This window comes from Lathamus discolor, chromosome 8, assembly GCF_037157495.1.
Source record: "Lathamus discolor isolate bLatDis1 chromosome 8, bLatDis1.hap1, whole genome shotgun sequence".
Lineage (NCBI taxonomy): Eukaryota > Metazoa > Chordata > Aves > Psittaciformes > Psittacidae > Lathamus > Lathamus discolor.
In genome coordinates, this window is record NC_088891.1 from 10,847,759 (window position 1) to 10,862,831 (window position 15,073).

A 15,073-nucleotide genomic window follows, 5' to 3' on the forward strand; every position below is an offset into this window, starting at 1 on the left:
TGGTTTGATGGCAGTAGACAAGAAAAAGGTCATTTCTTTCTGACTTCCTAACAACAGTAAGTGCTGATACAGTAAAAAATGAACCCCCAGCTGCTGCTTCTCACATGGAAACTGTTGCATACATATTTATTGTGCTGATTAAGCAGATTTGCTATTCTATAGTAAAACAGGGAATTAAAGCACTGGATTTGCAATTTTGTTACCAAATTATAATTCATAAATATTTGAAAAAAATAAGGGCATTTACATATACCATTAGTGAGAAAGCACAGTTGCTGTGTAGCTGCCACTTGCTATGAAAACCCAGAATACCATGGGCTAAGTGCTTAGTTCACAGCTACATCCTAAAATGACAGCACACTGAATCCACTCCTTCCATCTGGATATATATTTATTAAGGGTCAGTATGAACTCCAAAAGAAAGTTTGTCTCTTTCTTTATCACTATCCATCCAGAAACAGTCTCTAAATTGAATGTAGCTGAATTTTTAAATAGTCAGGTCACAGGCACAATGCACATACCTGACATTTATAAGGCTATCAGGTAATTTAAATTCATGAGAGTAGCTATAAACATGTATTGATGTGCTCAGTGGAGAAATGCAGCTCTGTGTTACAGGGCTAGATCCCAGAAAATATTACATACAATATTTTGGCTCTTTCCTGCCAATGGTTCCTTCTAGAGGTAGGAAAAACATCTAGCATTTAAAAATATTCTATATTTAAGTGTCCAGCTAGAAAGTAAACTTTTCAGTAATTACTACAATAGTGTTTATTTCAAACTTCGTACTAATTTTCCTATTCAGTATTATCAACCCTATTCATAAACACACACTTTATAACAAAATGATAAACGGAGTATCCATGGAGTTACTTGAGAGTGAGCTGTATTAGACAAACAAAATGTTAAAGAATTTTCTGGACAATGGAGGTAGGAATGAGAGGTTCCAGATTATGCAAGGTTTTCTGGTCTGCCTCTGTCACCACAGATTTGGTTCTGCTTCCATCTGACAGAACAGACTTTCAGTTATCACTCTTTAAACTTCGTTGTGATAGCATTACCTATTGTGTAGTAACAATATAAACAACGTACATTTCAATCCAACATTTCCGCTGATCTTCAGATAGCTGAAGTGAAAACCCTACATGGTTGAGCCAGAAATACCTATTAACGCAAGCACAATTTGGAGTACAATTTCTCACACAAGAGTTAGAAACTGCAGGTCCTATAGAAATTCAACAGGATTCTTTTACTTTACTAGACATTTTGGACTATGAAAAGAGCACTCACACAACCACACTGTTCTTCCATTTTGAAAGAGACAGTCTTCTACGATCTGCAAAATGAGACACGCACTCTGTTCCAGTCAGTAAGTCTATCTCGCTGAACTGGCTAGCTGTCCCATTCTCCATTATACTGATCATTGTTCTCTTCTTCTTCAGAATCAGCAGACACTTTCTTAATTCTCTGGATGGCTGCCTTAATGCTTCTCTCAAAATCATTAGGGGGTCCTTTACTGACATCTTTCTCAGTATGTCGATTCACTTTTCTCAGTTTAACTCCCTGCCTTATAGCAGAGAGGATGCTGTCCTTCACAGAGGCATACGGATCTGGCTGTTCCACTTTGCAAAGATGAACTTCAGAGCGTTTTAGAGAAGCCAAAACCTCATCCATGGAACCTGCAACAGATAAACTTATTGTTACCAGAAAAAACAAGACAACCACACTTAGAGGTATAAAACCCTACCCAAGTGTTCAGGGTTCTTCCTTTTGTCTTTGCTACAGACAAGAAAAAATGGTCTGTTCTGGCACAGACACTTTCAAGCTTCTGCAACAACAGGCTCTGGAACTGCTTTTAAAAAGCAGTTAAAGCTTTTATATCTTGAATTGAGAATCCAATGCCTCTTTAACATTATACAAGGTTGTGCTCTAAGGAAGAAATTATACACAAAGGAGGATGCTTCTTTTTCATTACAACTTTATGGGCTTTCAAAAAAAAATCATTGCACCAAAAAGTCTCTTGTATTCTGCATTAGAAACGATCTACCATTCCTCCTAGCTTGCTCAGATGCCTGCTGGGACTGTCAATTGCATTTCTGCTCAGCCAAGAGAAAAATGAAAAGATTTGAGTAGAAGGGCTTGAAACTGCACCACTGAAGTCAGTGGGAGCCAGATCAGACCCTAAGCTGGCAGCCAGGCAGCTCTTTTCTGTATAGACTTAAAATATAATTCCCATTTTACAACATGATTTAAATCTCAGGCGTATGTTTCTGAACTTCAGACCACAAAGGACACCATACTGAGAGAGCTTCCACTAGTTCTCTTTATACCTGCTGTAATTTGCATTTTATTCCTTCTGTTAGATTCTTTGTTGCTAGCTTCAGACTGTTGGACAGGGAGGCAAGTTTCCCAGGACAGCAGTCGACTCCTATAGGTCCAGACCATCTGTGCCTCACAGCTGGAAGTATTCTTGCAATGCGCAGTACTAAGATTATGTGATTAACATCAAGCACTTGAAACATAACATTCTGCTAAATCTTGTGGTACCTTCAGAGACGGAAATGCCAGAAAAGATCAAGCAAAGATGCACCAAGCCTTCAAGTAAGGAAGTCTTAAGTCTATTGATCAAATGGGCTGCCTGGTAACAGACTAGATAGACTAACAAATTGTAAGAGAAGCTCCCCTTGGAAAGTATGTTAACTACTACAGACAGTATTTTCAACACCAGAATATTAAACTCTCCTGGCTTTTCATGTACAAAGACATGAGTAGCTCATGTGTAATTAAAACCAACCCCTTTACAAAGCTGTTTCAGTAAGTTCCTGTGGCAGTATTTTACCAATTACTATTACAGCAATTAACAAGCTGGTTTTCTTCATGAAATAGGTGTAAACAACCAAGCAGATCTGTCCAATAAAGACTTCAATAAACCAAAAGGGGTTTTTCTTATCCAAAAATAATGAAAGGACATCAACATTATGCTGTGAATGGTAGTAAATATTAGCTACTAGCAAGGCTGTTCCAGTAGCAATCAGATTACTCTGGGGTACAACTCTTGTTACTAATGAAAGCTTCTTCAGAGTGTCCGTGGTAGAGTTATTCCACAGACCCCTCATACTGAAGTCCTCACACTGGTCCACTGGATGCACAGTAGTTCCTCATGGTAACCTGACTGTGTCTCAGCCCTTCAACTGCTTGTACTTCCAGCTTATACTGAAAAGGCTGAACTTTCCTTGGTGTTTCTGCCTGTGGATTGCCTCTTAACTGAGAGGATGCAAAGACTGTTTATACTAATCACAAAACATAGGAAAAGGAAAAGGAAGGTACCACACTTAAAGACGCTTCATTCTAGCAAAAGCTCCACTAAAAAATGACAGTAAAAAATTGCTGCCTTCCAACTCAGATCAATCTCCCTGACATAGTCAAAATATCTGCTTGCTTTAGAGATAAAAATAAGCCTGTTCGGATGTAACCAATGCAGCCTTCGGAGGCTGCTGAGCTCTATTCTCATTCAAACTACTGTTTCAATTGCTGAGTTCAGCCTTCACTTACACCTGCATGATCTTGCTAACAAAGCAGAGGTGTAACAGAATTTTTGCCCTGGGGATGTTAGTACACCAAAGCTATCCATCTGCCCTTCAAATTCTGGTTGACTTCTGCATTAATTCTCTTAAGAAACCTCCATCTAGAAACCACACGAATTGTAAGTGCACACTTGTGCATACCTTACAACGCGAACAGCCCAACTACTAGCTCTGTAGTACATAAATCAAGAACATTCAGATGTAGCCTTAGTACAACTACCAATTTGCCTACAATGATCTTCTGACTGGGCAGGTGATTAATCCTCAACCAAAATACCACCTTCAGTTCACAAGTTGTAAAACCATGGCAAGAACAAACCTGGTAGTAAAAGTTGCTTCTCACCAAACAACATTAATAAACCCCCTCTCCTTGGAATTTCTTCTGACACCTTCTAGCCTCTTACAGCAATGGGATTTTCAGTGTCATGAGAAATGCAGGTCCTGAACCAAGATCTCCACAGAACAAGTACTGCTGTGATTAAGTATGGTTTAAACTAACTTGTAAGGCTGTACTTAATATAGGATTACAGTAGAGATTCAAAAGTCCTAAAATACTGACCTGTCCCATTTGACAGCAGTCCCACAAAAATGCTCCAGTCACACTCTGAGTATCAGGACCCTGTGAAGTGTATCACACAGGATACACAAATCATTGTTACTCATTTAATAACCTGAGTTATAGTCAGTGTTACTGTACATGGTTTCTTAAGACTCAGTTTTCCAAGAGCTTCATTCTCTTCAGCAAAACTGCACACTATTCCTGTCCAGAGCCAGAGGGAAGGAGAACAGAAAAATACAGCAAACGAGATAAAAAATAAAGACACCAGTGTGAGCTTTCTTACCTATGCAATCATTTATAGACCTCCTGGATGAGTCATCCCGTTTATGCAGTGCAGGGCTTTCTGTGGGGTTATCGGAGCTGAGGGGAAGTGGCTTATCCAGTGTCTTTAGCTGAAGAGGTAGGGGGGGAGGGGGGGGAAGATGGCATTGGAAAGGTAAGGGAGGAGGTGAGGGAGGGAGGGGAGGTGGGGGAGGAGGGAGTTCAAGAGGTAAGAGGGGAGGTGGGGGAGGAGGGAGTTCAAGAGGTAAGAGGGGAAGTGGGGGAGAAGGGGGCAAAGGAGGAGGAGGTGGAGGAGGTGGTGGTGATGGTGGTGAGGCTGGAGAGTCCATCAATCCCCCACTGTGCTTCTGTTCCTCTGTGGCACCATGAGTAACAAGAATCTGGACAGGGGTATCTGCTGGGGTATTTTGCTGCAAAGCTTTTGATTCCTGGGCTTCTACTAGCAGTATACTCTTTGGCTGCTCTGGAGCTGCTCTTGCTCTCAACAAAGGTGGAGGGGACCGTACTGCAACCTGTTGAGTGATGCTTTGTGGCAACTTGGGACTGAGAGGCAGAGGATGAGATGTTTTCAGAACAACATGAGCTGGACACTTCTGTAAAACAAATCATAAGGCAGGAGGTCACATCTCCACTGGAGTGGCCAAAACATCAACTCCTAAAACAGGCAAAAAGCCATACAGACCTGTACCATTCACCTACTGAAGCAGAAAATTCAACCCTGGACAAATTTAAATGAGTATCAATGTATTTCTTTCAAAGCCATTTCCTCATGTTCTTTGCAACAGGTTCTGCAACTAGAAACTTTATCGTTAGTGGATTTAACCCTCTTGAGACATTACATGCAATCCTATTTTAGGCTATCCAGACAGTTGTCTCTGTTTTGGACCATGAGCTATAGCTACTTTCTGTTGTCATGTTTTGACACCATCTAGGACTACTGTAGTTTACAGTACTTACCTCCCTGAATGCTTTCAGCCTCTCCAGTGTTTTCTGACGTTCCTGGCTTACCCATGCTTTTTTCTTTTTCTCCTCTTCTTTCTGCTTGTCTCTCTTCTGCGTTAAAACACAAGTGAGTCTTAGTGTGTGAAAACATGCAACTACCAGGTTCTCAAAGCCTGCTATTCAGTACTCACTATCTGTATGCTGTGATGCTGCTGGAAGCGTTTTTTGCTCTCTTCTGCCTGTTGCAATCTCTGCCGATGGTTTGTTTCACACTGATCCTGGTAGAACACAAGAATTCATGCAACCCTTGGTTAGCTCACTTTCACTGTGCATCATCTATGCCATTAACTCCTGTGTGCAAGCCACTAAACAGCAACCAAGGCTGAGTATTTGGCTCTGCCAAGGATGGCTAAGCTCAACTAGTGGCAGATGTGAGACCCTGAAAGTGAAGTCTGTGGGACTCCTTCACGACTAAAGCCAGTGGAAATTTTTGCTCTCCTAATTAGCGATAGGGTTACTCATACTGCAGAGGAAACATACCCAGATCTGAACCAATCCCTCTGTCTTACACTTAAGCTAAAAAAAAAAAAAAAAAAAAAAAAAGAGAGAGAGAGAGAGAAAAAGTCAGGGGGAGGGGAAGGCAGAAACGAGGTCTGAAGAGGTTCCAGCCAGGTACCAGCTGGAGTGAAGAGGTGCAAAGACATGAAGAAGGCAGCAAGAGGGAAGTTAGCAGGGCATTACAAAAATGCAAGGCTACTCTCCCAAGTACAAAAGCCAGGGAAGCAGAAGCAAAGGTCTGGGAGGCACAATGAATGCCTAGCAGGGGCTCCTTCTGTTAGTAACAGGTGCCGCGGAGAAGCTGCAGGCTTCCGTATGTTCTCTGGGAGTCGCTAGTTGTCACTGTGCAGAGGGGGATTATCCACATGGCTAGGCAAGCATTTGCAAATCATCTAGTATTTGGCTTCAGTGTTATGTAACCAAGAGAGAGCAATTAAATGAATGAAAACAGAAGCAAAGGAAGTGTCTGTGAGGAAGTGGTTGCAAGCAAGAGACAATGATGGCTCACAAAACATTTCCAGCATCATTCCCATTTTGTCCAGGTTAGTGACGAGTAAAAGGCCTGACAGATGGGAGCCTAAACTCTGCTCTCTACCCCATCAGGACTGTGGAGGTGTAAGGTAAGCTCAGCCCATCGGGAAGGTTAAGGGTCAACTGTGATCTCACTTGTGTCTTCCTCATGTTCTATTCTGAATGGCAAACAACAGAAAAAACTGCCCCTTGCACAGAACTGAGAGGTTGTATAGAGAATTACAGCAGTTAAATTTTCCTCTCTCTCCCATTCAAACGTAAAGTACCTCTGTGTGAGCCGTTTTGTCACTGCAGCTTCCTTCCTTGCAGGCCAGGTTTCCTCCTGTACTGCAGCTGCTTTGTAAAGGCTGCCAGGGCAAAGCTCCAGCTGACTACAACAGGGCTCTGGTGAGGTTTAGGTGATAAGGGAACCCCTCCTGGGTCACCCCCACATAAGTCTGTGCTGTCTTAATAAGCCAGAGAGGTACTTGCACCACACAGTGGAGTGCAAAGCTGACTTAAAATCATATGGCCCCTCTCTCTGTTTGAACACCTTGGCACTGAATCACCTTGTATGCTCCACCCAAAGTTTCCTTAGCTGCTTCCTGTCCATCCCTCATGAGTCAAGATATCAGCTAAAAAAAAAAAAAAAAAAAAAAATGCACATCTCCAGGACTGCATTTACTTTTTTGTTCCTGAGGTAGGCTCTCCTTGCACAGACAGTCCCACGCTTTGTCTCCAACTGCTTAGTCTTCTGCCTCAGCATCGTCATTTCTGACAAGTTAGCGTAATGTTGTCCCATTGTCTGTTCAATGACCTTGAGCTCCTCAGGATTTTCACATGTATCATAGTAAACAACTTCATCCTGTTTCTCTAAAAAGGCATTTGGCATTTTTTAAAAAACCCCCAAATTGCCACAGTTATTTAAACATTTAAAGAGCTAATGACATTTTAAAAGCCACTGAAGGCAGCGAGTTAGCTATTAGAACATGTAATGCTCCAGAGCCGAGCTTGGTCTTTCAAAGTCCTACGCAAACATGTCATGTTACTCACAGGGGTGCTTCGCAGGATCAAATTTATGCTGTTAGCATTTGTTGTTATTTAGCTTCCTCTTTCAAATGTCTCTCTGTGCTTTAACTCCTACTTTCAGCAACTAGAGTTTTCCCGGAAATTGAAGACTGTTCTGATGAACACTGGGTGCCTTATTTTACTATTTACCAGGTTGTAATTATGCAACAAGCAGGAGCAATGTTTACATCACAGTGTACACAGTAACAGAGAATTCATAAGCACCAATAAACATAAACAAGACCAGTGCCTAATTTGATCATAAACATGTTACAAAGAGACACTGAAACAGGAATATAGAAGTACTCAAGTACCATCTAGCTATAATCACCTATTTTTGTCATTGCAGGATGCAATCTTGTAATTTCTACATGTTAAATTATAACAGACTTGTGATGCATTTCAGGATCCATTTCGGCAGGTCATGATATCCAAAGTTTCTACGCATAGGCATTGTAACTATGAGAGCAGTTAAGTTCTGACAATAAGTTATTCCATATGCTGAACCAGTGCATGCACATATCGCAGTTGCTGTCAATATTAGTGAACAGTGTAGCTTTTTTTAACTTATGTTACCAAATTAGTGTCCAATTAGTCAGATGTCAAAATATCAGATGGTGCCATGTCAGTGATTCCCAGTGATGCTTTCTACTACCAAGACCTGAGCAATGATAATACACCAGTTTTGGGTTTTTTTGTTAAATGAAAACAGAGCAGGCTACATCACTCCTGTATTTTGAATATGTGCATAAATATTTGTTTCTTCTTACCTTGAATCTGTCTCCTTAAAGTATCCGTCTGTACAATAAGCAGCACCTCTTCATGTTTCAATATTTCAAGCTGTATATTATATAATTCCAGCTGCACTTCATAATACTGTACTTCCAGCTCCTCCACTACAGTTAAGTTCTCTTCTTGTTCACTGAGGTTCTCCATCTGTGTTTATAGAAAATAAAAAGCATTAATAACAAAATACCCAACATGAAACATGCATGGATGCACAAGTACCTGCACAGAGCCTGGCCTAACTGGCAGCTACTTAGATGCTTTGGTATGGAAACAGCAGAATGTTAGAAATGGCTTGGAGCAGAAACCTAGAGGAGGAGAAAGTCTTATTTACCTAAACTGTAATTTTATCTTAACTCTACCAGGAAAGACTTAACAATACTGCTCCTGAAAACAATCATATATGGTACAGTACACTACTCTTAAAAAATAAATATCAGGTCTTCTTAGCAGCAGTTAGATGCCATCAAATCAAGAACATCAGAAGATTAAAATTAAGTAAGTATCTTTATTTTGCAGTGTTGTCTGAAAATAATATCTAGTCCTTGTCTGCCTAAAACTAACAATTTTAAAGGTTAGTATCACAAATCCTAACGTCACACCTCAACTGTAAAAGCATGTATCTTAACTTCTGCTCAGTGTCCTGAACATGCAGGAGCAATTCTAAAAGAAACTGGAGACAAGCATTTTTCCACAACTTAAAGCCATGTTGAAAAGCTAAGCCGTTTCACAGACAAAGACTTTGAAAGTTTACATCCATGACCACTTTGGTAGATTTTGACCAGCCCTTCACACAACAGTGACAGAAAAGACAGCTTTGCAAGGTCTTACATTTTTCTGAATGCCAGCTCTCTTGTGTTTCAGGCACAACTCTCTAGCCCTCAGATGCTGAAGAGTTTCTTTAGCTAACATACATTTCAGGTTTTCTAATCGTGGCAAAGCTGATGCCCAGGTGGCTTTACCAAATCTTTCCTGATCTTGTTCCATCTGTTTGTGCATTCCTGCAGATTAAAACATTGCAGTATTATGAGAAATGCAGTCTACTAATATCCCTTGTGTGTCTCCACTATAGCTACAGTACTTTAAAATGCTGATGCTATTAAACAATTTCTGAAGGTTCTTTAGAAAATTTCAAGACTAAAAGGTCATATTTATTTTATATATGTAAGTAAAATGCTTGACTATAGCATGGCAACATGCCTTAATGTTTACACAGCAATTCACTCCTTGAGGCCTGCATATCAAGCTTTAAAAGCATACATGGTTTTTGTTCAGAGCCTTGCAGCCATAAGTCTCAGGCCTTGATAATATCTGTATGCAAGCCAAATGCAAGTTGCAAACCAAATTGGTTATAAGATATGAATCTTAAATGAATAAAATGCTTCTTTCTTAAGCTGGACACTTATCCTAACCTCAAGGTCTGAAGAGAGAGACCAACAAATGTGGTAAGAAGATCTCTCAGTCCCTCACGTCAAGTATTTACAGAACCTTTTGTGTAAATCACTCAAATTACCTGTCAGAGCCTTTGATGTTTCCTTGAAGTAGTTCACAGTGATATCTTGAATGGAGCACACAGCATTCTCAGCTCGCTTAGTCCATTCTTCAGCATCTTTCTGCAAAGCTTGTACTCTTCTAGGCCCCAAATTATCATACTGCAAAGATTTCTGCAAGGAGACAAAATTCCAAGTTACCACCCAGTAGTGCAGCCTGCAGAGACTTTTCACGCAAGGCAGAGCATAGCGGCAAACATGACCTCTTCCTCACCTGTCACAAAGCAAATCACTACTCATGTCTATGGTATTACCTTGTTCCTCATTCTCTAGGCTAACTCAGAACCTTTGCTCACCAATCCTGACTTCACCCTAAACTCTGAATTAATTTATTTCCTAAAAAAGTTTTAAACTATCCCTTAAAAGTCATGTCCAACACAAGTATTTTTAGTTGTTACTAAAAGTAACTCAAACCCACCCTTCTATGTACAATGTTCTTTTCTATTTTCCCCCATGTGTTGACAGCACATTGACCTGCCAGGTTCTTCAGTTTGGCAGTTCTTTCACATGGGAAGGGATACAGAAATGTAAGAGAGTATTTTCAAGTTCACAAAGTGCACATGAGCCTAAATACCCCTTAATTATCTTTTTTTTTTTTTTTTAATAGAGAAACAAACTTTGTTTAACCCCTTCCAATTTTCAGTTTACTTTTTAGTACATCATACTGGATATGATCTCTTCAGATTTAGACCTTCAGTATTCAGGAACCTCAGTCTGAACTTAAAACTGTTCTACCCTTTTCAAAAACACTAATAGCTCACTTTAACACTCTTTAAGAAACAAAACAAACAAAAAAAAAAAAACCAAAGTAGATGTCTGTCTTTACCAGGGGCATAGTTTTCAGTATGGGCTTCCAGTTTAAGATGCACAGAAAATTACATTAAATCAGTGACAACTGACATGTTTTAACCTGTACTTCTAGCAGATTATAGCACTAATAGAAAACTGCTTTGTGTGGTAAATTCTCCTCTGCCTTTTCTTCTACCATTACAATTAATCTGGTGTATGAGCATTGCTGGGGGATGGCATTCTCAGTGCCACAACAAAGGCTACTTAGATCTCTGTAAATTCAGCCTACCAGAGAGAAAACCCCAGAGAGCTGGAGCTTGGGGATTCCTTTTAATTCCTCAAAACAGAGGAATGGGGAGCACAGGTGGGAAGACAGCTGCAGTTCTATTCAAGCCAGTACCATGGACTCTGAAAATGGTTCTGCCTTGCCTCAGAATTTCTTGGTCACTTTTGATGGCTTGCCAGGGGAAAAAAAAAAAAAAAAAAGTAGGTACAGACAGAAGTTCAGAATGTTAAGTGACTTGAGTCTAAACTGCTCCAAAAGCAGCTGATGCCCTACTATGTAACTTTGCCTTTGGCTCTGTAAAGGCAGACCTACCAGGATTTCCAGTTTGTACAGTGTCGCCAGCTCTCGCATATCTCTGAAGGGCTGCAGTAAATACTGGTAGAATTGTGTTGCCATGGTGACCAAATCCTGATAAGCTTCGTCTTCTTCTTCATAAACCTTCATCAAAGCCACCATTGTGTCAGCACTTTTATGCTGCTGAAGAATCTAACGGGATAAAAGGTAAATCAGTCTCAGCTGCTTTGTGTGCTGACTGCTGACAAGCTCTGGTGGAAAGGCTCTGTTGTTTGTCATTCAATGAGCAGGGAAGACTTCCCTCTGCACAGAAGCCATATACCAGGCATTCAGCAGCCACCCCTAGCTGGAAATATCTTTTAATATCTCACTGTTAAAGGCACCAACTGCTGCACATTGCACTGGGAGACTGCAAAGGAGTAACGTGCCTAGGGCTTCTACCACAGAAATTCTAATAGCTGTGTGCAGATGACTTTGTTGCTGCTTTTTATGAACATGAATGGGAAACTGGGGAAATCTGTGCACTGGAAAGACAAAGAAAGTATTCTTAAACTAGCTCTTGCATTGCTTCCACAATTAGTAAATGCCTGATAGCATGAATTAATTTCTGGATCCAGAATTGCTGACTTAGGGCACAGAAAACCCAAACTGCAATTTAAAAACAAAAATTCAGAACCTGATTTCCATTCCTGATATACCCTGCAGTTAAATTCCTTAAATGCAGTTAAACAGATGGATAATTTAGAATAGGTTATTCTAATCTCAGTTGTAGTGATACTATACTTTGTAACTTGTAAGGCTTCCGTGGAAGAACTGCCTTCCTGATACACTACTCCTTATTTAAGGTCTTTATTTGCTTCTGTGACAAAACACAAAGTTGAAAACTTCCCTCAACTGCATTTGTTTATTGGCACCAACTGAAGTGTCAAAGATTTCCTGACAGCAGCTAGCAGAGACCATGGTGTGCTCTATCTGCCAGGACAGAGTGAGCCAGCTGAGAGAACATCGCTAAGTTCCACTGAGAAACACAGACCTTCTTGGAAGGACAGTGTTTGCTCACAGCTCTGTAAGGAGGGAAGGGAATAGGGGGTGTTTGGTGCTACAACAATGAGAAAAAGCATTAGAAACATAAGTTTGACTGTGTTGCAACTGAAAAGCCCTCAAGTTAAACCACCTTTGCTCTTGCCCGCTGAGGCTAGGTAAGACGGCAGAAGCAAAGCTCCCAGCTGTGGAGGGAGGCATTTCCCAAGGAAAATCTGTGGTAGTCAGCTCAAGAGCATTTCTTACCCATTCTCCCTCCAGGCCTGGCATAGGGGGGACAGGGGAACAAGAGCATATGAACTGCAACATTTACAGTAATCCCGGAAGTCCTGTGGCCTCTTGGGCTTCCCTAGGAGCTCACGGCCTATCAGACAGTCCTAAATGTGCCTGCAGCAATTTAACAGTCTGCTTTTCTGTCCACAGTATCAAAGCCAAATAGAAACAATAGTCTATTTTCTGGTTCCCACACTTCAAGCCAGTAGCGAGGGTCATGCTGCTTCTGGAAGATGTTTCCAGCAATTAAGAGGGGAAGTATTAGTTAAATTTCAAAGTCAATTCATGAGACAATTAATCATTACAAGGGGTTGAGGGGAACATAGCATTTTGCCTGTTTTAGAATATAATCCGTTACACAATCTGACATTCTTTTCACAGAATTCTGGTTCACCACCACCCTGACTCCTCTGGTTGCTGTTACAGTATTGCACTTGGGGTTTTTACTTTGCCTTTGAACACAAAGTATGTGTTCCAAAAAAAGTATTACACATGCAAAAAAAAAGTATTTACACAATACTACTATCCTCCACCTTGTACAAACACCTCTTGCATTCTTCAGAATCAATTTCCTGGCCCAGAGGATGAAGTATTTGAGAAGGACCTGGATACAAAAGGGGAATAAAGATGCTCCGATACTTTAGGCTAGTTTAACACTGAACGAGGTAGGGTTTATGTCTTGAATCCTGCATAACTTGGTCTAGACTGCAATTAATTTGCGTCCCTGTTAGGCCTGCAAGGGCCATGAACTGTTATAATTAGTTACAGACACTTTTGTATACAAGACTGTGCATAAAGTTGATGTAAGCTAAAGTTGCGGTTTTAAAGTGTCCTTCTGAAACAGTAATGTTGTTACAGCTGTGAAATACTGAAGTGAAACAGGAAACAGAAGGCTAAAGCCAACTGTCTTTTCTCCAAAGCAGGATCATTTTCATAAAATACCTTTTAGCTTACTTTGCCCTGAAATAGACTGCAAAAATACTGCAAGAAACTACAGCAGCCACACACTGCTGAGCTTAAAGTATTTGTAAGCTCTTGTTTTAACATACCAATGTCCTAATTGCAAGCATGTTACTAGATACCAACCTTTAAACTTACTCTTACTACAACAGGGAAAAAAAAAAGCAGGAACACATCTACAGCAAGAAGCAGCTTACAGCACCAAAGGCAGAAAGGACTGACAGCATTTGATCATACAATCAACAGGCCAGAATTTGACACTTAACACAATTTCTCTGACTACAAAACATCTGTTGGGCATAGGTCAATGGCTAAGTTTGTTTTTAATAAAAAACTGAGAATCCCCAAGTTAAATTACTGCAAACAGGCAGTGCAAGACCTTCACAGGTTAGAAGATGAGAGCATGATCGTATTCTCCTTTTCAGTTTCCATCCCACCCGTTGCACAACATTGCGGGATATTTTTAGCAAAGTGGGTTTTGCAGGAGCACATGCAGATTAAGTAAGTGCCCCAATGTCTTGTACAGGCTGCCCAAAGGTGCTGACTTATTCCCCACTTAATAAAGCAGCACTCAAAGACTGATGACACTCAGTACCCGAGAAAGTTGACTTGTGGGTTCCAGACAATAAAAAAGGTTTTGTGTAAGCACTAATGTGTACACTGGGCACTACTATAAGTAAGACAACATTAGTGACTTAGCCACCCCTGCTCACATCACCCAAACGTGTGACCCGAGTGACTGCAGCTCTTGCAGCACAGGCTGAGGAGAGGTGCTAAAACTGAGCTGCACGTGTGAGCTGTCCTGCAGCACAAAGCAGTCAAGGTGGACCTACACCAAGGGGGAAGCTCGTCCCTTCATGCAGCAGAGCAGGGGGTTGCCCTGCAGCACCCGCACCCGGCTGTGCTCCCTCGCGGGGAGCAGGCCCACCCCGGAGGTGTCCGCTGGCCTGGCAGCGGGGCCTGCCAAGGCCGCTGCCCCGCTCAGGCCTCCCCACCCTCCGCCCGGCACCAGGGCCCGTACCCGCCTCAGGGCCTCCTTGGCCCGAGCCAGGTGGCCGCGCAGGGCCTTCGCGCGGAGCTCGTGGAGACTCTCGAAATACTCATCGTCGCGGCGGCGGTCGGCGGCGAACAGGGTGTCCAGCACCACACGGCCGCCGCAGAGCTCCAAGGCCCAGCCCAGATAGAGCTCCAGCGCCCGGCACAGCTCCTGCACCTCGGCCTCGCTCGGCACCGTGCCCCCGGGGAACAGCACAGCCCAGAGCCCGCCGGTGGCGACGCCGGGCAGCATGGCCGGCAGCGCGGGGAAGGCGGGTTCCAGGCGCGGACAGACGGCCGACAGCTGCTGGTGGACGCCGCGCAGGGCCGGCGCCGAGAAGAGACCGGCCCAGCTCTGAGGGGCCTGAGCCGCCGCCTCCGCCCGGCCGTGGCAGGTCACGGCGAAAGCTCCCTCCACGCCGTTCCAGGCCACGAGGAAGCGGAGCCGCGGCGGCGGCTGGGGCTCGGCGAAGGCGGTGTCCCGCACGGCCACCCACCCCTCCAGGCTGTCGGGCTGCGCCTCCATGATGGCGCACCCGGAGAACGAAACAGAAAC

At 42.5% G+C, this 15,073-nt stretch overlaps 1 protein-coding gene across 2 annotated transcripts; it reads right to left on the reverse strand.

Moving 5' to 3' along the window:
* Positions 1-97: 97 nt before the first annotated feature.
* On the reverse strand, positions 98-15,073 carry WHAMM (WASP homolog associated with actin, golgi membranes and microtubules). 2 transcript variants are annotated; one of them, XR_010614556.1, is made up of 11 exons: positions 14,504-15,073; positions 11,227-11,400; positions 9,803-9,953; positions 9,121-9,290; positions 8,274-8,439; positions 7,121-7,308; positions 5,559-5,645; positions 5,383-5,478; positions 4,427-5,018; positions 4,144-4,203; positions 1,594-1,679 (listed from the first exon to the last, which is right to left on the reverse strand). XR_010614556.1 is itself a non-coding variant. In XM_065688286.1 (10 exons), the coding sequence occupies exons 1-10, from the start codon at positions 15,041-15,043 to the stop codon at positions 1,393-1,395; spliced, it is 2,451 nt and encodes an 816-aa protein (XP_065544358.1). In that variant the 5' UTR covers positions 15,044-15,073; the 3' UTR covers positions 98-1,392. The 2 variants fall into 2 exon arrangements, 1 of the variants encoding a protein (XP_065544358.1); XM_065688286.1 differs by lacking the exon at positions 4,144-4,203 and having other exon boundaries at positions 98-1,679.